This window comes from Rosa rugosa, chromosome 4 (assembly GCF_958449725.1).
Source record: "Rosa rugosa chromosome 4, drRosRugo1.1, whole genome shotgun sequence".
Taxonomy (NCBI): Eukaryota; Viridiplantae; Streptophyta; class Magnoliopsida; order Rosales; family Rosaceae; genus Rosa; species Rosa rugosa.
The window spans coordinates 38,873,402-38,897,329 of NC_084823.1; the positions used below are offsets into that span (position 1 = coordinate 38,873,402).

General features: G+C 37.1%; 2 protein-coding genes and 1 long non-coding RNA gene across 3 annotated transcripts; 1 reads left to right on the forward strand and 2 right to left on the reverse strand.

The window, feature by feature from the left end:
• Positions 1–1,114: 1,114 nt before the first annotated feature.
• Positions 1,115–3,663, reverse strand: LOC133706888 (uncharacterized). Its single transcript, XM_062132434.1, has 5 exons — positions 3,399–3,663; positions 2,786–2,856; positions 2,342–2,697; positions 1,857–2,174; positions 1,115–1,760 (listed from the first exon to the last, which is right to left on the reverse strand). Exons 2-5 carry the CDS (start codon positions 2,786–2,788, stop codon positions 1,376–1,378), a joined length of 1,062 nt encoding a protein of 353 aa, XP_061988418.1. The 5' UTR covers positions 2,789–2,856; positions 3,399–3,663; the 3' UTR covers positions 1,115–1,375.
• A 9,536-nt stretch (positions 3,664–13,199) lies between these two features.
• LOC133706984 (uncharacterized) lies at positions 13,200–14,486 on the reverse strand. Its single transcript, XR_009844852.1, has 2 exons — positions 13,925–14,486; positions 13,200–13,496 (listed from the first exon to the last, which is right to left on the reverse strand). It is a non-coding gene; the product is annotated as an uncharacterized LOC133706984 (long non-coding RNA).
• A 3,082-nt stretch (positions 14,487–17,568) lies between these two features.
• LOC133743693 ((S)-ureidoglycine aminohydrolase) lies at positions 17,569–23,258 on the forward strand. The gene is made up of 13 exons (XM_062171719.1): positions 17,569–17,765; positions 17,851–17,988; positions 18,964–19,051; positions 19,133–19,209; positions 19,329–19,368; positions 19,496–19,562; positions 20,176–20,261; positions 20,566–20,647; positions 20,985–21,041; positions 21,126–21,164; positions 21,483–21,553; positions 22,865–22,918; positions 23,032–23,258. The coding sequence occupies exons 1-13, from the start codon at positions 17,726–17,728 to the stop codon at positions 23,099–23,101; spliced, it is 909 nt and encodes a 302-aa protein (XP_062027703.1). The 5' UTR covers positions 17,569–17,725; the 3' UTR covers positions 23,102–23,258.
• The last annotated feature ends 670 nt before the right edge of the window (positions 23,259–23,928 follow it).

The following is a 23,928-nucleotide window of genomic DNA, read 5'->3' on the forward strand; positions in this document are numbered from 1 at the left end:
TAAATAAATAAAAAAATGTCGTAAAAGATATTAATAATTGATGAAATACATAAAATAAATAATATATAAAAATTTAAAATAAATAATAATTAAATAAATTTTAATATAGATAAATAAATTATTTATTTATCAATAATATAATAATTCATCTAAGTAATAATTTTTGGTAATCTCAATATTATTCATTTATAGAAGTTTTATTATTTTTACTGGTACAGAGAAGATATAGAGAACCCCTTTCTTATCAATATGTAATCCGTCAGTTGTGTCTCCACAATCGAAGCATCATAAATTATAATAAGTCGATCATGCAACCCGGCAGATTTCATGTAAAGAAATAAATAAAAAGAGAGAAGGGTTAGAGACTAGAGAGCCTAGTCCAGAAGTCATTATTCTCACTGTCCTGCTCTTCAGTGCCTATAGCATTTGATTTTAAGTGGGTATCAGTAGTCAGCTGAACAATGCATTTCAAATTCTGGGCTCACTCCAACTAAAGTGCACGAGGTTCAGGACACCATTCCGTTCGAACTGGATGGTAAGCAAATGGGTTTCAGAATCTGGTCGTATTTAGCACAGCTAAAATTTTCTAGTGCAGGAGAAAGATATAATATATATTAGGAGGCATTGCAACAAGAAAAAAGAAAAATATATAATACGATTACAGGATACTTGGTGAATGACTGAATGGTGATAGTTCCCTTGATGAGCCAAAGGAGCACCTAATCCTCTATCTAAAAAAAAAAAAGGAGCACCCACAAAGGAAATGATTCTTTCTCATTGCTTCATACATTCAGTAACTTGGTACCATAAACTGATCATAAAAGGAAGTGGGCTTTGTAGCTAGGATTTGATTTCATAGTAAATACTACAACAAGACATTATTACCAGATTAAAACCTTGACATGAATTATGTTTTGTTTGTTAGATAGACTTCGCTGCTCTGTGCTTCATTGTTCTTTCTAGCAGAATTGGATAGAGAAACTTGGCAAAAGTCTCCATCTTCCGCTGTATAAAACCCTTTCATTTTGAAGGTGGTCATGAGGACAAAGGTCACTCTGAGACCAGCAAATCTGTTATTGGAGATCTATTACTAACAAGGTGCACATTAGAAAAATGAAGAAGTCTCCCTTGTGTGGCATGTACTACTGTCAGCCTGAAACAATTGAGACAATCTCTGCCCTTGGACAGAGAGAATATGATTTCTGATTGGTATAATGCAAAGGAGTAAACAATAAACTGGATTATATACAATGCACTGAAAAACCATACCATTTTCATATAGTGAGGCCGCATCATCGACAATAATTACATGACCTCAAAATATTACTGAAACAAATATTACGTCCTACATATTTAGTATTTACAATAATCCACTTTAGAGCTTCTCATGAAGTTTCTCGAGACAGCCCGGCCAATGCTTTCTAATCTCTCTATCCAAGTCACACGCAGGAAAGTCTGCACCACGGTGCTCGTAAGCATTCCTTAAGAACCGCAAAAGCTCCAATATGGTGTTGCCATAAGTAATGGGTTTGCCATATGTATCAGAAGTGAAGAGTGCTTTCAACTGACGGCTCATATTCACAGAGTTTATGGTGCCACGATACTTACCAAAATGATTTCTTATGGCCTTGTAGAATACATCAGGTCTTGGAATTGAATCAGTCATATGCTGACGATATATCTCTGAAAAATACTTGACCCTCCCTTCCGAAGTCTTCAAGAATGGGTGAGTAATTATTTTCTCTATGTGAACATCCCACCTTGACAAAAGAAGTCAAAAAAATGAGGAAACTAAGGAAGTGAATGTCTTCGATTTGAGAACTAAATAATGAAGAACTAAATGTTGATGAACTTACGGGTGTAGGTTCTGATCAAAGATACTGAGGAAGTAATCTCTCTCAGGCCAGGCATTATCAGATTTCAAAAGAGTTTGCCATAGTTTCTTTACACTTGTTATCTCTTTCCTTATGAGAGAGTTTAAGCGTCTCTTGCCCACCAAAGTTTGAACGTCTTCTCCATTTTTCAATTCTTGAGGGTCGACCAAGTCCTCCCAACTGCTCATGATGTTAATTATCTTGATCTTGCCTTCTGCAATAACATAGTTCTTCAAATCTCCTAGTCCTGAATGGAGTAACTGACGATTCAACATGTTCTTTATGGTCACCATGACATCCCTGCATAGCAGCGTTAGCAATATCACTATTATGTAATAATACCACTGCCCAAGTAACCAGATATGTAATATATATATCAGTAATTGGAGAGATAAACAGAGAGAGAATGGGGAAGAAGGTAGCACGGAAAAAGAAACTTGAAGAGGCAATTGAAATAGTGAACTTACCTAATTGAATCTTGAACCCAAGGTTGTATGTCCCCATGCTGGTCTCTCATCCCATTTGGGTGATTCTTGAACCAATTTCCGAACAGAAAGCGGTCAAATTTCTCATAGAAGATAAAGTGCATTTTCTTTTCCGGACAAGAAGTCACATCAAATAGCTGCAGGATTCCTGCATCACTGATCTTTTTAGACTCATACTCAATCTGGTACACCCTTCGTCCTTGGCATTCATATGTGAGTCCTTTCTCTTCTTTATAACAAATAAATGAAACAGGCCTCACTCTACCATTCCGAAACCGTAATTTTTCATGACCAAACGATTTGCCTGACTTGGAGCCAGACGGATTGGTTCCAACAGTCTGTGTAAAATCAATTTCATCATAACTTAGTATAATACCCTAGCATGAGAGTTGAATTTATTAACCATGACAGTTATATTAACCATACCATATCAAACGACCTCTGAAATATCTGTTCCGAAAATTTCCGTTGCGTCAGCACCAATGTTGTATGCCTACCTTCACAGAATCATTTTCACAATTGTAATTTCAATACAGACTGAAAATCCAAACAACATGGTACCCAAAACACAATGACATCCTGAAATGAAATTGAATTCATAAGCCCTTAAACCGAACCAATGATGAGCCACCACAATATGAAAGGAAAGCGCACTGGCCAAGACTACTAACATCCCCTAAAACTAAAACCCCCTTCAAACCTTGCCACCCTATGATAAGTTGTCCTAGAGCTTAAAGCCAAGTATGGAACCAGGGTCAACTGTCAGGAAAATAAACAAACAAAAACAAATGGGGGGAAGTTTATCCAACACCTGGAGGGTGAAACCGATTTCATAAAACATAAGCAAGACGACGGCCATGGGTCACATTTGATGGAGCATGGGGCCAAAGTAGCAGTATCAGAAAGAAACGAAGAAAAAAAAAAGAGCAAAAGGAAATTGAATTCAGAGCAAAACAATACCCATGAATGGAAAGAAAATATCAATAAAATGAACCAGAAATTCAAACCCAAAACTAAGAAATGAAGAAGAGAGAGATACCTTCAAAGTGGGCGGGTGCAAGAGAGCGAAGGAGATAGCGATGATTCTTGAGAGTCTTCTTCCTCGACTCCGGACGACTTCCCCAGTTGGGGGAACCAACTTGGCGAAATATATATAAGTTCGAGTTCGAGTGACGAGTGAGGAGTGAGGAGTGAGGAGTCCTTTGACGTGTCCGATCCGAGTGACGAGTTGTGGGTCCGATCTCCTCACTCGGTTTTGGCCTTTTGGGTGTGTGACAGTGTGAGATTGATTGGCTGAGTGTGAGTACAAATTAAAGTAATTGTAGTCTACATTTCTCTTAAGCTCATTACCCTCCCGAGCTATCTAAGATTTTAAATAGATGAAGACACGCGTCAAGCCTTATATCTAATGGTCTACATTTCTCCTTAAAATAAAAAATTACTGATTTTAATTATAAGAATCTGTCCTATTCTCCTACGCCAACTTAATCTCTCCCCCCCCCTCTCTTTTCAGATCAATGCAAATTTATCATCCTACATTACAAGTATCAAAATGGACACGCCAAAAATCAAATGAATTTGGTTTTCAAAAATCAAATGGACATGTCACGTGTTGTTATCTAGTGAAAAACTTAGATAGCTCGCGGGGTAATGAGCTCAAGAGAGAATTTGGATTCTTTGTTGGGTGTTGGTTTTGCTCGGTGTGAGCAGTAAGGGTAGCCTACATTTCTCGAGCTCATTACTCTCATGAATTCGCAGTATTTTTCGGTGAATTTTTTGGGTTTCCAAGCTATTTTTAATAATTTTTTAAAGTTTGGGTGGAAATTAAATTTATTGGTGACGTGGCGCCTCATTATTGATTGAAAGCATTACTTGGTGACCGCGTAGTAGCAGCCTTCTTGCTGGCATCCTAAAAGGCTAGTTGTCTACCACTCGACAAAAAGAGACATAAACTTTGTTCTATAGCTGACAAGTGTTTCAAGCACCTTGGTAGAAGTTTCTTGTGTTGACACAAGTCAAGTTATCATTGGTCTTCTCTCCAATAGAAACTCAGCACCCAATATATTTTGTACCAATTTCTGAGAGACTTTCTCTCTCCTCATTCTCTCTCTCTATCTTGTGTTTGATTGTTGGGGGAGGCTGCATCTTCCCTAACTATCCTCACCATATTGTTTTCAAACCATCTTAAAACCAATTTTTATTATTTTCAGATTCTGTATTCTATATTTTCATATTTATTTTAAATAGTAAACTATATCCAAAAATTCCCAAATTTTGTGTGATGGACTCCCTGTGTGTCTAGTACATCTCTGTAAATTTTAATAATTTTCTAAATAGTTTAGATTTGGTTTTTAATTAGATTTTTGACTGCTGTTCGCTAGGAACAATGGTCACTTTTGTGACATTGTTTTAAGTAGTTAGAACCATAGTCTTTTGCGGAAAAGACCCTTGTTTACCCTTGCTACAATTGACAATCTTAAGTGTCAATAAGGAAAATCAATAGCTAATATATTTAGCTATCACTGCCAAACTCTTGATATCAGCAACAATAGTTTTGATCCTTCAAGGAATCTCCATTTTATGATTCAAACAGTCAATAAGAATCTTAGCATCACCTTCTACAAAGATATGATTGTATTGATAAAGCAAAGCAATATGTAAAAAATCTCTGAGTAGTAGCTTCTGCAACAAGAACACCTGTTATTTTTTCAAAAATAACAGTGGGCCCCACTTCTCTGAGAGCAGTAGCCTCTGCAACAAGAACACCTTATTACTTTGATTTAATTTACTACATCTGAAGGAAGAACATTAGATAAAGCATTTAAATCTCAAGTATGGTTATGAATAAAATGGGATACTTTGAGTGACCAATCTAACAGATTTCTATTCTACTAGGGAATAAGAAAATAAAGAGGGTAGAACCCAATTGAAATACCAGAAAAGAATATTATTACCATCCCCAACAGACAATAGTCCATCTTAATCCTTCAGTAAGTTAGTCTTTAGCATCCAAAATGCCTTTCCAAGCTAAGGAATGAGAAGATTTTTTTAGCATTCAAAAAATAATTGTGTCTAGCTAAGATATTTTTTAGTTACTAACTTCACCCACCAATTTTGAGGGTTAGTTAGCAGCTTTATTAAAACAACCAGCAGGTCTAATGCTTAATCCACCTTTAGATTTAGGAAGACAAGTCTGATTCCAAGCAATGCAATTTACCCCAAAAGAAGGATTTACATTCTTTATTAAGTCTATCAGTAAGTTTCTTTAGACCTTTAAAGCAAGAAAGAATATGGTTAGGCTTCCAGATAGATTATACTTTACCAGAGTAATCTTTCCACCTCTTGAAAGAGTATTAGTTTTCCAACCTGAAAGCTTTTTCTGTATTTTGAGAATGAGATCATTTGTATTCAGAGGATCCTTCCAAAAAAACAATGTTGTGAACCCTTAAATACTTACCAATGGAAGTGTTATGTTGAATACCGCAATATCTCTCTTAAACAAGGATTCAAATTTCAGTTTCGGTACTTCAAATTTAAGGAAATTTCGGAAAAATTTTCGATTTTGGCGGAAATTTCAGTTAGAAATAAATAAATCACATTAATTACATTTATAAAATTATATTTTTCAATGAAATTTTTACATAGACTAAACTAACCTATAATAAAGCTATTTATAATGTAAACTCTCTAAAATTATACATTTATAATAGAATTGTGATATTTAATATGGATGAGTAATCAACTAGTATTGTAGTAGGTTGCTAAACTAGTGTTTTAATCTATATGTAATTATAGTTTGAGTTTCAATCATAATAACAACTCTATCTAAACTCGAGAAACCCCAAGGCCCCAAACCGTTTTCAATTTCCTTCTCGTCCGACGGCGCTCGGATGTCGATGCTGGCCTCCGGCCTCGCCGCCATCATGGGTTTGCTGCCAGATGGGAGAACTATATGCCCATAGGACTTGGTCGGAGGAATTTGTACGGGTTTGGTCAGAAGGTGCGGCTGGGTGGGCGGCGAAGGCGGTGTGTGTGCTTTCCGGTCCGGTAGTCGATCTCTGCTGCTGGGTTTTGGATTGGCGGTGCCATGGTTTCGATGGCGGTGGTGTTTCAAGGCCTAGATCAGGGATTGTTTTTCTGGGCTGATGCATGTCGCGGCGGCGTGACTTGGATCGCCAGGATGATGGCTTGGTGGGAGGCTCGTGGCGATGCTGATCGGATGTGGGTCGGTCGGATCTTGACTGGACGGTGATACAACGGGGCGTTGATGGGAGAAGATAGACTAGACCGTACTAGTTTGATGGGCCTATGGCCAATTCCTTGGTGGACTACCCTATTGGGCCACGAAATGTTAGGTTGGGGTTCTGCCCCAGTCCATTGTTTATTTTGGGCTAGGGTTTAGGCCCTTGGCCCAACTCTATGTTTTTAGTTTTTGTCTAATTACAATAATGTTTCTTGTATTAGGAACCTAGATCTCTAGCGCATCCGGCGTAGTACCAATGGAGGATCTTCGCTACCTCTACGTATTTGATGTCTAATGAGTAGGTCTATTTCTATGTACCATTGTGGGTACTACCACTATCTTCTTGTCTGCCTATGTCCTTAAATGGCAGCGGAATGGTATGTAACGACTTATTCTGGCTTGTGATGAATGATATTATTGCCCCTTGGGCCGATTCAAAAAACAAATCTATATGTAATTATAAATGTGTTGTATATTGATAATGTGAATGTGATTTATTTTTTTTATTTTTTATATATAGCTGGAATCCAGTGAGAGGCTTGGCCGGCCATCACCCTTTTTTCACTAATAATATTACAACTGGGCAGGACACCCCGGAGGAGGAACGTAATACCGAAACCCCGTGAATGAAAATGAACTAGTACAACAAAAGGAACATAAAAGCTACTACGATGTGGTTCGATCTTGCTGGTTGAACTGCTTCCATTTAGTATCATACAATACTGCTCCCAAGTACATAAATTTTGGAAATGATTTTGGTACTTCATCACATGGGTATTGTATGTGTGTTGATCTCTTCCCACATGCAATCCATATATCGGATATTGTGGAATTATCCAATATGGTGTTTCATTGTATGAAGCATACAACATTTGAGACAAAGCAAAAATGGAATCATGTTGTGGTTGGAGCATTCAACTTTCTAGCAGATAAAAGCAAATAGGTTTTTTGTTGTATTCAACTTTGCTTTATATTTTCTTTATGAATGTATGAAGTAAAAAATTCGTTGTCGGTGATATACAAAGTGTAAGATGTGGACATACATTAATCACCTAGAGCAACTGTATATGATTACTTGTGAATGGAATAACTGAGATTGCATTGGATTCTTACCCTGTTGTAATAAGGAATTGTATCTGTATCCTTATTATTTAGGGAACTTGATATACTTGTGAATCAGGTAATATATTGATACAAGATAGAGGATATTACTTGAAGTATTAGGATTCGTTAATGGGAAGAATTCTGATATCTTACCTCTATATATATAAGGTTTGGTCCCTGCGTTCTCTACACACGAGTTTTAAGGAACTCAGCCCCATTAAGAGTAAACTCGGACTTAGAGCAACTGCAGAAGACTAACCTTGCTTCAATGGCTTTCGACTCCTTTTCGGCATCAGGTATGTTCTCTATTCTGACCAAAATATATACTAATTTAACATGCCTTTAGTCTTGTGTTTATATACATGTGAATGTGCTATATTAGTGATTGTTCAGATTTAATTCACACAAAGTTCACAGAAATTTCAGAGAAATTTCGAACAAAATTGCAGTGTGAATTTTTAAATATATTGTGTGTAGATTCGGAAATTTTTCGCGGAAATTTATGGAAAATTTTAGTAAACTCCTTACGGAAATGATATAGCATATGAATTTTATTTGGGTACTTCAAAATTACAGAAATTTCGGTAGTTTTGAAGAAATTTGAAACCTAGCTTGCGCTTAATAGAGGCACTGCTATTTGAAGAAAAATAGATATTGGATTTATGATAATTAATCAGTTGGCCTGAAGCTTAAGAGAAAGTATTCAAAGTATTGAGTATATGAATGAGATGCTTTAGCAAAACTAAGATAGTCATCAGCAAATATAAGATTAGAAACTTTAAAACCATATGTAGAAGTGAGAATAATCACCTGAGCTCTTGGTTTAGTAGCAAGACAATTAAAGGTTCTAATTAGAGGTTCCATAGCAAGAATAAAATCTGTTCAGTCCTTGGACTTTGTCTCTAACATCATTTCAGTCCCCGCTGTTCCATATTTCATCCAAAAACTCCTTGATATCTCTCAATTTCTCTCTAACATGTATCTCTCAATTTCTTTCTAATATGTCCATTATGTCCAAATGCTATGTTAAGTTGCTGACGTGACAATCCATTCCATGCCAACTCAGCTCAATAATAATGAAATGTCTAATATACCCTGTGTTCTTTTATTCCTTTTTTTTTTTAATTTCTTTTACTCTCTCTCTCTCTCTTCCTTTTTATTTTTTTATTTTTTTGGGTCTTGACCAAATGCCCAAATTTAGGCCAACATGAACTCATTTACTCCACTAAGAGACTAGTGTGCCTACTTACCGAATTTAAAGATTAAAAGATAATTTTAACCTCCAAGAAATTACAAAGCATCTCTCTCTTTCTCTCTCTCACACACACACACACACAGATCCGCGTCCTCCATCATCGATCTGTCCGAGTCAGCTAGCTCCGGCCACTGCAATAGTCTCCTCGGCGGCTTCGCAGCCATCGCTGCCGGCTTCTCCATCATCTATGCCCTGCGCAGCCATCATCTGAGGCTTCGTCGTCGCCGTCGTGGAATGAGAGACCCGAAAATCTAGGCAGGTCGAACTGTTGTCGCTCATCGGTGGCGGCTTCAGTGGAGTAAGAAGTCGCTCTCTGTGCCTTCTGGTTCTAGGCTTGGCGGAAGAGATGTACAGTCACGTACAAAAGTAGCGTGGAAGCAGATGAACACGTGGTTTGATGGGTTTAGCATTTTTTGATTAGTGGTTGGTTTTGTTGTTTGCTGTGATTTATTTGTTTATTTTTGAAATCTTGATACAGGAATTGTTCTAGATCTGAAGTGCTTTGGGTACTATTTCATACTGCAATTTTCATATTCATTGTGCCCAGAAAGAAGGCTTTTGTTTCACAAATTATGGTTGGCGGCAGGCAAGATTAATCACATGTGTCTGGAGGTAGAATAGGTAATACCATGAAATCTGATGGCAGTAAAAAAATCACTTGTTAACCTCATTCATGTCTAATTTATATTTGGGTTTCGGCTTTAAAGAAAAAAACATTAAAAGTTTATGATGAATTTTATGCAATAATATAAAGTTACAGCTATTATTTTTCTGCTCCTAATTTTTCTCTCCAAAACCCTAGCAAGCGGGTTTCGCCTCCTGCCGAAAGTTCTGCTCGTCCGGCGGTGTTCCGGCTTCGGCACTGGCTTAGCCTTGTCGATGTTGTGAAGCTGCCGGACGGGTGCTGATGGTTAAGGGCTGATTTGGCTTTTGGAGAGCGGTGCCTGGTTTTGACAGCGGTGGTAGACATGGTCTGGTCGAATCTCCTCTGTGACTTGGACGACTGCGGGCATCGACTCAAGGCTGCGCGGAACGGATTTGGCGGCGACGTTTTTGCTGCTGCGATGCTTTCTCTCCATAGGATTTCACTTGGCGGCTTGGGCGTTTTAGCTGTTGACTATGTCCTCTGTTGGTGGTGTCGCGGTAGTGAAGGCGTTCTTTGAGGCGGGGCGATGGTGGTTTCCCTTTCGCTCACGGCGGTGCGGTAGTGGCTTCGTTTCCGGCTGCAGTTTCGCTCGTTTGTCTAACCAAGCTCAGGGAAAGGAGGCTGAATTGGGTCGGGCCAAGCTGGTTGGGCTGGGTGTTGTCTTCCATTGGGCCAATGGGCTGCTGCTAGGTCTTTGCTTCTAGTCATTCCCTCTTGAAGGGAGGTAGTGGGCTCCGGCCCGATCTAGGCATTTTCCTGCGTAGTCTAGGTATCTAGCATTTGATTCCAGTCTATTGCTATTTAAGTTTAGTTTCTCTGATTGTACACCAATTGAGGTCCTTGGCAATTAGGGTTACTCTAGAAAGGATTTAGATAGTTGTTGGATTTGTCTCCTTATAGCTAGGCCAAAACGCTGTGCTCCAGTTTGTTCCCAATGAGGGTTACCTGTTATGTGCTTAACAGCTTAGACCAACTAGGTATTACTTGGTGTAAGACAGCATATAATGTACGTGCCTTCTGGCCATGGATAAGTAATGAAATTATCTACTTCTCAAAAAAAAAAAAAAAAAACATTAAAGTGTTCTTCTCTCTCTCTCTCTCTCTCTCTCTCTCTCACCCACCTCCGGCGAAATCTAAGATAATGGTGGTAGTGAATAAAATTTGTTTACTAGGGTTTAGGGGGCCAATAAAATTATTATTGGGGAAAATAAAGTTATTATTGCCTCTCAATAATACTTTTATTAAGGGGCAATAATACTTTTATTGCTCTCCAATAATGTTTTTATTGAGGGGAAATAACGTTATTATTGGCCCCCAATAAAGTTTTTATTAGGGGACAATAATAACATTATTGCCGCTAAATAAAGTTTTTATTAGGGGGCAATAAAAGTTTATAGAGTTTTATAGGGGCAATAATAGTTTCCGACGACCTTTTCGATGACCTATAAGATCTTTGACGACCTCTTTGGGGATATTCGGTGAGCTTTGGTGAGGTTTCCGGCGAAGTCCGGATTCCGGCGATTGGTGACCGGATTTTAAATTCCGGCAACCGGTTACCAGATTCCGTCGACCGAAGTCCGGCGAAGTCTCCCATGACTTTTCTCTCTTCCACCCTCTCTCTATGTGAGAGAAGGAGAGAGGGAAAAATTGTCCTAAAAATAAATAAAAAAACAATAAAAAATCACTTAATTGTGTATTTGGGCAAAAAATATGTAATTTATTGGGTAAGTAGGCAATCCTATAAGATATTTGGGTAAGTGGGGTTAATGTAGTTCAAATTTGGGTGAATGAGCATTTTCCCTTTTTTTTTTCTTTTCTACCTACCTTCTTTTCTTCACACCCAAAAAACCACAACCACTTTTAATCAATTTGTTTCTGGATTTCACATTTTAAAGCATACTATACACTCGTATAAGTATAATCAGTGAAAGAAATCAAAAGCTTCAAGCTTTCCAACCTCATTTCAAGTACATATCCAAAACCTTGATTTTGAATAAGGTTTTACCTTGATTTTGGAAGATTCAACTGTTAGATATTCATGAAATTTGAGTACAGTTTAGAAGACTCGATTCTGAACAACTTCTATGAAGAAGTCGTGACTATATTAGCAACAGAAGATGGACCTTTTAGCCGTTCCGTAGGAATGAAAGATTGTTCATCTCCACTATGTATTTCCAGTTCAGGCCTAGTAATCTAAAGTGATGAAGTGGGTTTCCTGAGAATGTAAAGGGCAATTCCAAAGTGAAGGCATTTGGGATTGGTGGTTGGGCTAGGAGAGAGAGCTCGGTGGTGGTTATAGTGGTTTGGGTGTAAAGAAGAAGAAGGTAAGGAGGAAAAGAAAAAAAAAACAGGGAATAAAAAAATAAATAAAGGAATAAAAGAACACAAGGCTATATTGGACATTTCACTATTATCAAGCTTAGTTGGCGTGGAATAGAATGCCACGTCAACGACTTAATGAAGCATTTGGACGGAAAGTTAATGGAATAGATCTATTGGAGAGAAATTGAGTCAATGAGTTTTTGAATGAAATTGAAATGTCAAGGATTAAAATGATGTTAGAGACAAACTACATGGACTAAACAAATTTTATCCCAATAAATAAAGAAGGGGATATGGGATCTCCCTATCTAATGCCTCTTGAAGGCTTGAAATGACCATGAGCAGAACCATTGAGAAGAACATAAAAAGAGACAGAAGTTAAACAAGATTTAGTAAGATTTATCCAAGAGTTATGGAATCAAAAGCTTGTAAGCAACAAAACAGGTAATCCCAACTTAAAAAATCATAAGCTTTTTCTAAGTCTAATTTGATAGCCATACAACCTTGTTTTCCTTTCTTTTGATTAAGGAAGTAAACATCTCATTAGCAATAAGGATATTATCATGATTTGTTCTATCTGGAGCAAAAGCTCCCTAATTTGGAGAGATACATTTGTCAAGTAAAGGTCTAAGTCTCGAGACTAATATTTTAAAAATATCTTTATAAGCAACATTACACAGGCTAATAGGCCTATAATGATTAATTGTTTCAGAATTCTTATTTTTTGGTAACAAAACAATATTAGTTTGATTGTTGAGAGAAATCAATATTGCTAAAGAAAAAATCAGAGACCAATTTATGGATCTTTTACCTAATTCCAAAAAGTATGAAAGAATATAGCATAGACCATCGGCCTGAAGCTTTCAGAGGCCCTATATTATGAAGGGTTGTAAAGATATTTGTCATAGTAACTGGAGCAAAGAGAAGATTGTTATCATCAATACAGATACAAAGATCTATACAAGAGATAAAATAGTATAAAGCTTCCTTATTTGGAGTTGATACTCGAATGTAGGGGTGGGCGCGGTTCGGTGCGGGTCGGTGTTAGGCCAAAACCGCAACCAAACCGCTTCATTCGGTTATGCTATATTTAAAACCGCAACCGCATTTTTAAAACCTACACCGCTTACTTCGGTTACACCGTTTTGCGGTGCGGTGCGGATCGGTTTCGATTTGTGTTCGACTTCCTATTTTTTCGCATATTTTCGACCAAAGTCGACAAATTTAGCTATGTAACCATTACTATCAAAATATCAACAAAATAAACCACTCAACAAACAACAAGTAATGAACATTTCAAATAACCTGTTCATGACATCAACATCTCAAGTTCTGAACTAGACAAATAACATTAACACTGTCAAACCTGCAGATTAACTATCAAACATTCAAACATCAACAATTTGCTCCAACTGTTCAACATTTCAAACCAAAAAGCAATTTCCAAAACTAAATCAAAGTTCCGGTGCAACATAAGCGGTGCAGCAGATTCACTTGTAGCAGTTGGTGTTGTTCCGGTGCTTGACCCAGTTGGTGTCGCATTGAGAGTTTGCGATGCTCCACTTCCCTGACAATGAAATCAGACACATAAGTTAGCACTTAGCAGAAAAGAAACAAAAGGTTAACTTTCTCAGTTTTATTATGCTGAGATCGGTTAGAATGTGATGAAGCTCAACCTACCAATCTCAGCAAGAAGCAAAAGCAAAAGCAAGTAAGAAGCAGCAAAAGCAAAAGCAAGTAAGAAGCAAAAGCAAAAGCAATTAAGAAGCAGACTTAAGAAGCAGCAAGTAAGAAATTGTCAAAATCGAAGAAGCAACACAATAAGACGTCAAGCAAGTCAAGTCTCTCATGGTCAAAATCGAAGAACCAAGCAAGTCAAGGCGTCAAGCAAGTTAAGTCTCTCATGGTCAAAATCAAAGAAGCAAGCAAGTCAAGTCTCCCAAGCAAGTCAACATCAAAACAGAATCAGAAATTGAAAATCGAACAAGAGCCTACCGATTCCATCAAGAGATGAGATCAGAAGACGTTTCCGATCTGGCATTGCTCGGTGTCTTCGATCGGAGTTCGTAGGAGTCCTCGGTCGGCGTTGCTCGGCGTCTTCGGTCAGTGTTGCTCGGCGTCTTCGGTCGGAGTTCGAAGGGGTCTTCGGTCAGCGTTGCTCGGCATCCTTGGTCGGCAAAGAAGACGGAGTCGAGAAAGAGATCTGAGGGTCGAGAGAGTTAGAGAGATGAGGCGGAGTCGAAGTCTCGAAGAGTAGAAATGAGGGGCTGACTAAGTCAGCTAGGTTTTCTCTCATTGAGAGTAATCAGGTGCATCAGGTTTCACATACTCCCTGATTTCAACCAATAACAATTCGACAACTATATAAAAATAATATTAATTTAAATAAAATAATATTTATTTAAATAATTATTAAATATGCGGGCGGTCCGGTTTTTTCCGGTCGGTTCACAACCTGAACCCGGTCCCGAACCGGAAAAATCCGGTCCGGTGCGGTAAAGTGATTTTTTCCGACTAGTTTCATCTGGTTCGGTCCCCGAGCCGGTTTTCCGGGCCGGTTCGGTTTCTGCCCGCCCCTACTCGAATGTTAAGAAATAAGTATGTTTACAAGGTGTAGAGACTTTGATAAGGGTGTGGTCATTGCAACATTCAAACAAGGACTTGTATATCTTGAATTCTGAGCCAGCACCGGCCACTTATGAGGACCTTGTGGCCAAAGTAGTTTATCGTATGCTCAAACTGAATACAATATCTATGGAGCAACACCACCCTCCACCACTAAAACTACCAAAACCATCAACCCCCAACCAAATCCACCCACCACACGTACATAAATATCATGATCTCACTCAAGATGTTCGAGCTCACATGGATATATAGCATAAAAGTTACATGATAAATGTATTATTTTAGTGATCGATTGATCTAATTATTTGCATAAACATGCCAAATTACTAGTCCTATTATTCGCCTTTAGCGATCGGACCATCATTATATGTGTAAAAAAAAAAAAAAAAAAAACTGTCAACTTAATTTGCATGTGTTTTGTACCTTAGTGAAGATATATGAATTGAAGCTGAGGGGTAATGATCTTTATTCAATTGATTGTACAGATTCTTATCAACGGTAAATATATGAGTATGATGCATAGAGCGATTGTGAATAACAAAGCAACAAGAATATCCATAGCCATCCTAAATGAACCTATAGATACAATCATCGCACCAGCACCAAAGCGGTGTGAAAGAGAAGGCCAAGCGCCAATGTACCTTACTATGTGTTAGTATAGGCTTTGTTGTATATTGGCATTCCTAATACAAAACCTAGAGTCTTAGGTCTAATGTAGGAGTGTGTCAATCATTGGAGTGAAGACCTAGTCGAATGAAAAGGAACCCAATGCCCTAACAGACTATCCCGGTTACTTCACAGGTAAATGCATTGCATTTCATAATCTCTTGTGTCTAAATGCAGATTGAAGGCTGTGTTGCAATCCCCGTGAAGTCTGTTTGTGTGACTTGCTTAATTGTCGTTCAATTTTCTTCAAGGATATTTTCTCATTCAAAGCAGTATGTCACTGATTTAGGAGGATATTCATTCAGACTAATTTGGTTAGTTATGTCTCTTATTTTCTTTAGGGATAAAATCACATTATATTTATTGATTATTCTTTTAGAAAATTTATTTCCAAATAGGAGTCAATTAGGTTTGGAAGTCTTAAACTCTCCAAGGTTTTAGGGGAAGTCTGCACAATACATATAGGCAGAAAAATCATTCAATCTGTACGCTTTTGAAGAGAAAAATATTTTATGCGTCAAAAGGAGTTTTTCAATTACATCAGAAAAACCATGAGCTTCATAGAAAGTCATTAATTTACTTGTTCCATGCTTAAGTAAATTGGTGAATCAAACAAACATATTTTTCATCACCCTTTTCATCCTGCATATCAAAGAACCCACGCGATCAGTTGGGTGTCATTGATTGCAAAGTGATTGAGAGTCGAGGTCAGTGCTTGTCAATCTAAGAAGATTAATGGAAGTGCTTCAACGGTGGAGAAGAACAACGTCAGTGTGATTAGACAACCATCTAGAGAGAGGTCTAGTAAGAATAGCCGAGGTCAATGCTATCGGTTGTAAGTTAATTGCACTTGTATCTTTCCATTAAGTCAGTTGATTTTCACTAGAGCCTTCAAGAGTTAAGGCCCCGCAGTTGTTACCTCATTTTGAGGGTTTTCTGCGCAAACAATTCCTATGTTTGTTGATTGTTGTGTGATTGCTTCTCTTACTTGACTTCTACTTCTGTGTTCTTTATTTTTCTGGGATTCCTTGTCTTGCTTCAATCCTGGAAAATAAGCTGTTGAGTTTTTGAAAAAGTTATGGGTTTTATCAGGGCAGCCAATTCACCCTCCCTCTAGACTTTTTAGTTTCATCCCAGTATTTTCAATTGGTATCAAAGCGGGTTACTAAGAGTTTTTAGTTAGGTCTGTAGGTGGGATGGAATGTGAGCATGATCAAGCCTCTGGTTTGATTAATAGTCCTCATTGGTTTGATGGGGAAGACTATTCTCAATGGAAGATCATGATGAGAGCCTTTCTGTACTCTCAAGATGAAAATATGTGGAAGATTGTTGAGATAGGGTAGGTTCATCCAACCAAACCTGAAAATCTTATGGCTACTGAGTCTTCTGAAGCCAAAATGATCCCTAAATCAAAGGATGAGTGGAGTCCGTATGAGGTTTGTGATTGTAAACATGATTATAAGGCAAGAAATAATTTGTTCACTGCCTTATCGAAAAAAAAAAAAAAAAAAAAAAGGGTTAGGATTAGTCATTCTGAGACTACCAAGAAAGCCTAGCATCTTCTCTAGGTTACTTATGAGGGCAATAAAAGGGATAATCTATGTGTTGCGTAACGTATGTAAAGGGGTCAGAGCAATTGAATTCAAATGCAATTGAAGCCAAACAAAAAATACTTTGTAGGTCAAAAAAAGAAAATTGCAAAGAAAACTAGGGAGCTATTTAAATGAGGACCATTAAAATGATGACTAGTTGATGACTTTTTTGTGAGACTCATTTTTCAATCACATTTCTGTAAATCAACCATTATATATATTCATGTGAAGATCATTTATGCAATTTTTTAACCAAATTAAAAATCGTTAAGGCATTCATAATCATGATTTATCAGTTATGAACATGAATGGTTCATGTTTAAAATATTTGGCTCGTCTATTAATTTGATCTAGTTCGATACTGTAACAATTAGCAATTTGAAAGAAAATAAGAAGTGATATACTCATGCATACATAAACAATTTGTTTTTTTATTTTTTATTTTATTTTTTTTAAAAAAAAAAAAACTCTTAACTCACCCCACCCTTACATATGTCAGTGAGAATTGAACCCATGACCTATACAATGTTGGAATTATAATTTACCAACAGGTCACAGCTCACCGACCATAAACATCTAACAGTTGAAACATCTAACAGTTGATTTGCTGTAATGTAATAAAAAAGTGAGTCACTCAAACCGTTGATTAGAAAATTCTCAACTAATTTTCATTTTAGTAGTCCGCATTAAAAGAACTCTTAAAAAACTAATCAATAATTTATGCCATACAATACAAACGTGACACCCGCCTGGCACTTACATGTGACAAAATCTGCCAATCTTGGTACCCTGTCTTTCCTCCGCCACTACCCAATTCCTAGTCACCACTCCACTCCCCAGGTTCCCAGCTTTACATACCCAATACAAAAACAACGCCAGATCAGCGCGACCCAGATACTCCATTGTCACAATGAATCAAGCTTTTCTCCTCATTCTCACGACACTAACTGGTAACTACCAACCCAACTATTATCTAATCCTTCTTCATCTTCTTCTGCATGTTTTGCTGACTTTGAGCTTCTCAATCTTGTAAAGTTTCAGGCTTGATCAACTTGGCAGTGGCTGAAGGTGGGTTTTGCTCTGCTGCTCCTTCAATCATCGACTCGGGTTCGGACACCAATCAGCTGTATTGGAAGGCCACCAATCCCACACTCTCTCCTTCTCATCTTCAAGGTCAGTGTGTATAGAAATCTGTATTTTGTTTTGAATTATATGTTTTGGGTGATTGTGGCAGTGGGTTGTATTGGTGATTATTGGTTTGTGGAGTAGTCATAAGCATTGAGTTTTGGGTTGGTTTTTCAAAAATGGTTTAACATGTCTTTGGTTGCTGAGGGAAATTGAAGTCCGGTTGTCAAAATCTTGGACTTTTTTTTTTTTTTTTTTCAGTGAACTGATGATTAAGAGAATGAGTATTATGCACAAATATGTATTTTACTGGGTGATCACTCAATAAAGAAGTAGTATTTATATATTTTGCTCTTTGATCTGCATTGGTAATTTGACAGTAGAATGTGCAGACACTGTAGTTAATAATGAAGAAAATATTTGAAATGAAATTGGGGTCTCGGAGTTTTGAATTATTGTCTCTAGTGTTGTGGTTTTTGGATCCAGTGGAAAACTCAACGAGAAAATGACAGAAGCTTTAGACATTTCTCTCACTTGTTCGACATGCTTGTAATATGTAACTAGTTTGAATTCGTTTGTTGGGCCTCTATTTTCTAAAATCAGCATTCTTTGCAGACTTCTAATTATTCTTCCATTTCTTTATTTGGATCGCATCTCCTTTGGCCTGTTTAATTTACTATAATCTGCTGGATACATGATTTTGTTGTTATTAGATTGAGATTAGTAATTAGACTTTTTAGCGAACTCCTTGCCCTCTGTGTAGTAGCTTCCATCTTGACTTGAATGGAATTATCCTACAGACCAAATAAAATCCACTGGATGTAAGATCAGAATACAAGAATTAGCAAACAAATAAAGCTGGACTCTTGTAAATTCTATTGTTATTGAGTTTTTGATTCATTGGGAGCTGACAACAACTAGAGCTCATTTTGCATTACCATTTCTAGCTTGTTGGTTCTTTTGATAACCAGTGCTAATGGAAATTTAAACCACCTGATGTCTGTTTGGTTTTTTGCTTCTCAGACCTGCCAGGTTTCACACGAAGTGTCTACAAAAGAGACCATGCTTTAATTACACCAGAAAGTCATGTCTTTAGCCCTTTACCTGAGTGGTACTTTCAACTTGCATCATGATGTATTTTTTAAGAAGTTCCTCTTTAATTGCTGTGCAGTAATATTGATTGCTCTAACAGGACCCTGACATCAGGAGCGTATTTGATCACACCTGCAATGGGCTCTCACTTTGTAATGTACCTAGCAAAGATGCAAGGTTTGTTACATTGATATATGGTCAATTTTATCGTGTTCTGTTAATATACAATAGGGCCAAGGAATTTATTAACTGGCCTTTCCTTTCTGATAGTACTGATATATATCTACCATGTACAGAGAACTCGCAGTCTGGACTTCCCCCAAATGATGCAGAAAGGTATGGGCAACTTGATTTCCTCAGTGTCTATTTTTACCACATGATAGCAAATTCCTTCTTTTTCAGATTATGATGCAGGATATATTTCAAGCATTTGATTTATATACTACTCTGTCTTTCCTACTAGGTTCATATTTGTGGTTCAGGGTGCTGTGACCTTAACTAATACTTCTGGTATTAGCCAGAAATTAATGGTAAGAAAGCTCTATTGATTTTCAGTGTGAGATTGTTGAATTTTGATGATTAAATAAAAAATCTGCATTCGTTTTCAACTCTTCAATATTATTCCATTTGATTTCTATGTTACTAGCTTTAGGTGATAGTTGATTTAATATACACTGCCACAGTTTAATGTTTGATTCACCCAATTGCATATTATCTTGGGGCCTGTTTATTGGCATTAATATTTCTATTTTATCGTCTTTTCTTCAAAAAAAAATATAAAAGAAAGAAGAAGGGAGAATGGAACGGAGGGAAAGAAGGGAGAGTTGAGAGAATTAAGTATGATGTTGCTAGACAAGCCCTTACTTGTTTGCATCCGCCCTTGTGCTTTTGGCGAATTGATTGTCTTAAATCTGCATCATATTCGGTTGTATATATTGGGTCTTAGGATCTATTGCTGTTATTGTTTGCTAAGAATTTTTAATTTTTATGGTGTTTCCAAACCTTCATTTATACTTTTTTCACTGAAATTAGACCTCTTGTGGTAGACTAATGACATTTCTAGTAATCTGTGAGGTGGGAGAGATAAAAAGTCTGATTTCAGTGGCAATAAGAGGTCTAATTTCTTTCATTTCTGAAACACAGGTGGACTCATATGCTTATCTACCTCCTAATTTTCACCATTCCATTAGGTGTGATGCATCTGCTACCCTTGTGGTTTTTGAAAGAAGGTTTGTCTCCCATACCCTATGACTGTCTGGATGGATTCTCTTCTCATTCCTTAAGTCTTGTGTGATCTCGTGGTATCCTTAACATCGTACACTTAAATGACCCTACATGGCATTAAATTCTATTACTAATGGAATGAAAGCCTTGAATTATCCGACACAGTTTTCTTGATAACGAAACATTACTAAAACAATTATTGTTCTATTTAGGAGATAAGATTTTGGAAATCTCCCTACCTTTGCTTTCTTTTTGATAACCATTAAGTACTCTTCAAGTGGCTAAAATACTCTCTGATGCTTCCCTTAGGCGTTCCTCTCTGGATAATCTACATACTGAGCAGATTGTTGGTTCAACAGACCAGCAGCCACTCCTGGAAACTCCAGGCGAGGTAAGTACTAGCATTTTCAAGCTTTGGTTTCATTCTGGATAAGATGTCAGTTTAGAATAAACTCAGGAAGAGCTATGTACGGCATTTTGTTGTGGATATCTCGGATTCAGTCCTCAAAAATTATTAATGGGGTACATCTCTCAAGAAGATTTTTCTGGTTTTTACAAATTAGATTATTCATACTTTTGAGAGTCAAGCAAATGAAACAACGTCCAACTTTTCCTTGTTGATGCAGACAAATACACAGTTTTCATTTTTTTGTTGTAATGTTTTGTCTTAGATGATTGAATTAAGATTTCTTAGTCTTTTTTTTCACTTTTTCTGTAACAATTTTCAGGTCTTTCAACTAAGGAAGCTTATTCCAACTTCTGTATCATATGACTTCAACATCCATGTAAGTAATCATTTACTTATGTGTGGTCATTCTTGATGGTCCTCACAATCTAATAGTGATTAAACATCATTTGAATGTTGGCAGATTATGGATTTCCAGCCTGGGGAATATCTTAATGTGAAGGTACTGGTCTCACCTTGCTAGCCAACTCTATTGTATTCAGTATTCACTATTCGGTCACATTTTGAAACTAGAATTTGGGTAAAATCTCTTTTGGATGGAATTAACCCTGATAGGGCAGGATATCAGATGTTTGAATAGTATCCCTTAGTCCAGAGTAGTCTGAAGATGATATAAATAACCAATTTGTGTCTACATCTGAATTTCTTAGACTTCCTCATACTTCTCTGATATTTATTTGGTCTCCATCTTGAAAAGGATTTGATGACAAACATGTTAGTTTGGTGTAAAGACTGTGTGTTTGGCTTGTTTGGTTTGCAGGAGGTGCATTACAATCAGCATGGTTTATTGCTTCTGGAGGGACAGGGCATTTATCGGTTAGGTGATAGCTGGTAAGAGTTCCATTCACTGTTGAAACCAAACGAGGTTGATCCTTTTACATGCATTGTTTGGGGAAATCAGGTGTGTGGCCAACTTTAGTTGAGATGACTAGATGAGTCAAAATCAGAATGTTTTAAATTCGTATACAAAAATGCCAAAATCATGACGGGAAAGTTGATCATTATGCCAGACTCTAGTGCTAGCAGGATTGTCTTAAGGTCCCTTTGTGGAACTTTTCAATCTTTACGTTTTGCAGCTTTTGCTTGACACATATCTTATGTTCTACAATTAAAACTAGCGTGTCATGCTGCAATAGTGGATGTATGTGCTATTTATTCATTGCTCAAGGGCCACATGTCCACTGTTTTGAACTCTCACACCAGAACTCATGGCATGACTAATATGATTTATAATAAAACCAATTGAATTTTGGTGTGTGTGCTCGGGGGTTTTGTTACACACACACACACACACATACAGAAACTAAACAAACTGATTAGTGCCTCTTGGCACATGGCATCCTAAGTTTGCTTTTCTTGTAGTATAAAATTGGTAACAAATTTCTTAGTCATCTATACATGCAAAATCATTATGCTTATTGTCTAACAAACTCTAGTATTTGAACATGACCACTAAAGAATCTTTGGTAGAATAGTTTTGGATTCTGTTATAGTACATATCATTTTATATGCGAGTTGTGCATTAGAGTTTGTTATCATGCTGTGATGGCAAATAGAACCATCAATAAAATTTCAAATCATGGGACCGTCAGGAGAATGGAGCGAATGAGTTTTGACAATGTCTATACCGATATCTGGAGAAAGAGGCATTAGAATGGGTGTGGAATATGAATGTGGAAATAGTTTCACTTTGATATTTGAAGTTTACCTACCTTGGGAAAGAGTAAAATTGGCTCTGTGTGGTGCTCAATTATACGCTTATGCCAGAATTATTGCTCATCTCTGATGTTGTGATTTTTTTTCTTTTTGTTGGTCAATTGTGCTCCTTACCAACCTCTGAAATCACACTACTATATCTCTAGGTAGATCACTCTTTATACATAGCTGATCTTAAGTAGTTGGCCAGAATACAAGTCCCTGAAACAGCATGTTTGGGTGTAGCCATCACCACTTGCAATCCTTTCTGATTATTCTTGCCTTTCTCTGCCTATATATTTGGGTTTGGCATTCTGCTGCAATAAGAATTTCCTGTTGAAATCTTATCACATTTCGACTTATATTGATAATGTTGGGGTCAGGCATTCTACTGCTGCTACTTTAAATTGTGTCTTGAAAATTGCACTTTTATTGATAATTTTGTAGGTACCCTGTTCAGGCAGGAGATGTCATTTGGATGGCGCCATTTGTGCCACAGTGGTAAGGGACACAAAAAATTTACTTTGTTTCATATATAAGAATTTCTCCTCTCTCCCCATTTTAGGGAGACCAAATCAATCAAATTTATAAATGTAATTTGCATTACATGACAGGTATGCTGCATTGGGTAAAACTCGGTCACGATATTTGCTGTACAAAGATGTAAATAGGAATCCATTGTAGTCGTGTGTCATGAGGATGTTTTCGGTTCCATGTTTCTGGAGACAGATTGATGTATCATAAATCATAAGCCAAATTGCTGCCTTCCATTACCTGTTAAGTGTCAACACTGAAGAGTACATTGTACATTAATCATAGCAGTAATTATATTCTTCTAGTCTTCACTGACTTGAGTATATACATCGTACATTAATCATAGCAGTAATTTTATTCTTCTAGTATTTACTGACTTGAGTATATTCATATGATTGATAGAATAGAAAGTTCGAAACTTTTCGACTAGATAAAATGTCGAAAGTCCGGAATTTATATATAGTTGATCGTCTCTTTTTCTGATCAACTTCTAAACCTGTATCATATTGCTCCCTTTCTGATTCTAATGTACATGCATCCGCAAAAACCTTTTGTTCACGATGTATATAAAACTGCATTTCATCAAGAGATTGTGAATGTTTTGACCAAAAAAAGAAAAAGAAACTGCAATTGCTTATCAAGTTCCATTTCCAAACATTATCAGTTTAAGAATTAACCGGCCTTCATACAAAACCTTACATGTCAGTTAAGTTGGATTTGCATATACACATCAAAATTGTACAATCAATAGTAGACCAGCTCCATGTAATCATACACAAGCTTGAAATCAAGTCGAACTAGTCTATAAATGTATGGAGCTAGTCTATTAATATATCGAGCCGGTCTAGTCATATAACAACATTAATGTAGCATAGATTAATGTAGCGTTTCAGTTGGGTTCCCAGAAGGTGATGGGACTGAGGAAATTAAGATCCCATTGATGCGTGATTCAAGGCTCCAAGAGGTAGGATCCTCTA

Coding starts and splice junctions, on each gene's coding strand:
- LOC133706888 (XM_062132434.1), bottom strand. Junction 2,175..2,341: donor TGGGTTCAAGATTCAATTAG/GTAAGTTCACTA, acceptor GCTGCTATGCAG/GGATGTCATGGTGACCATAA. Junction 1,761..1,856: donor TTTGATCAGAACCTACACCC/GTAAGTTCATCA, acceptor TCTTTTGTCAAG/GTGGGATGTTCACATAGAGA.
- LOC133743693 (XM_062171719.1), top strand. CDS start 17,726: ATGAATCAAGCTTTTCTCCTCATTCTCACGACACTAACTG. Junction 19,563..20,175: donor GTATTAGCCAGAAATTAATG/GTAAGAAAGCTC, acceptor TCTGAAACACAG/GTGGACTCATATGCTTATCT. Junction 20,262..20,565: donor CTTGTGGTTTTTGAAAGAAG/GTTTGTCTCCCA, acceptor TGCTTCCCTTAG/GCGTTCCTCTCTGGATAATC.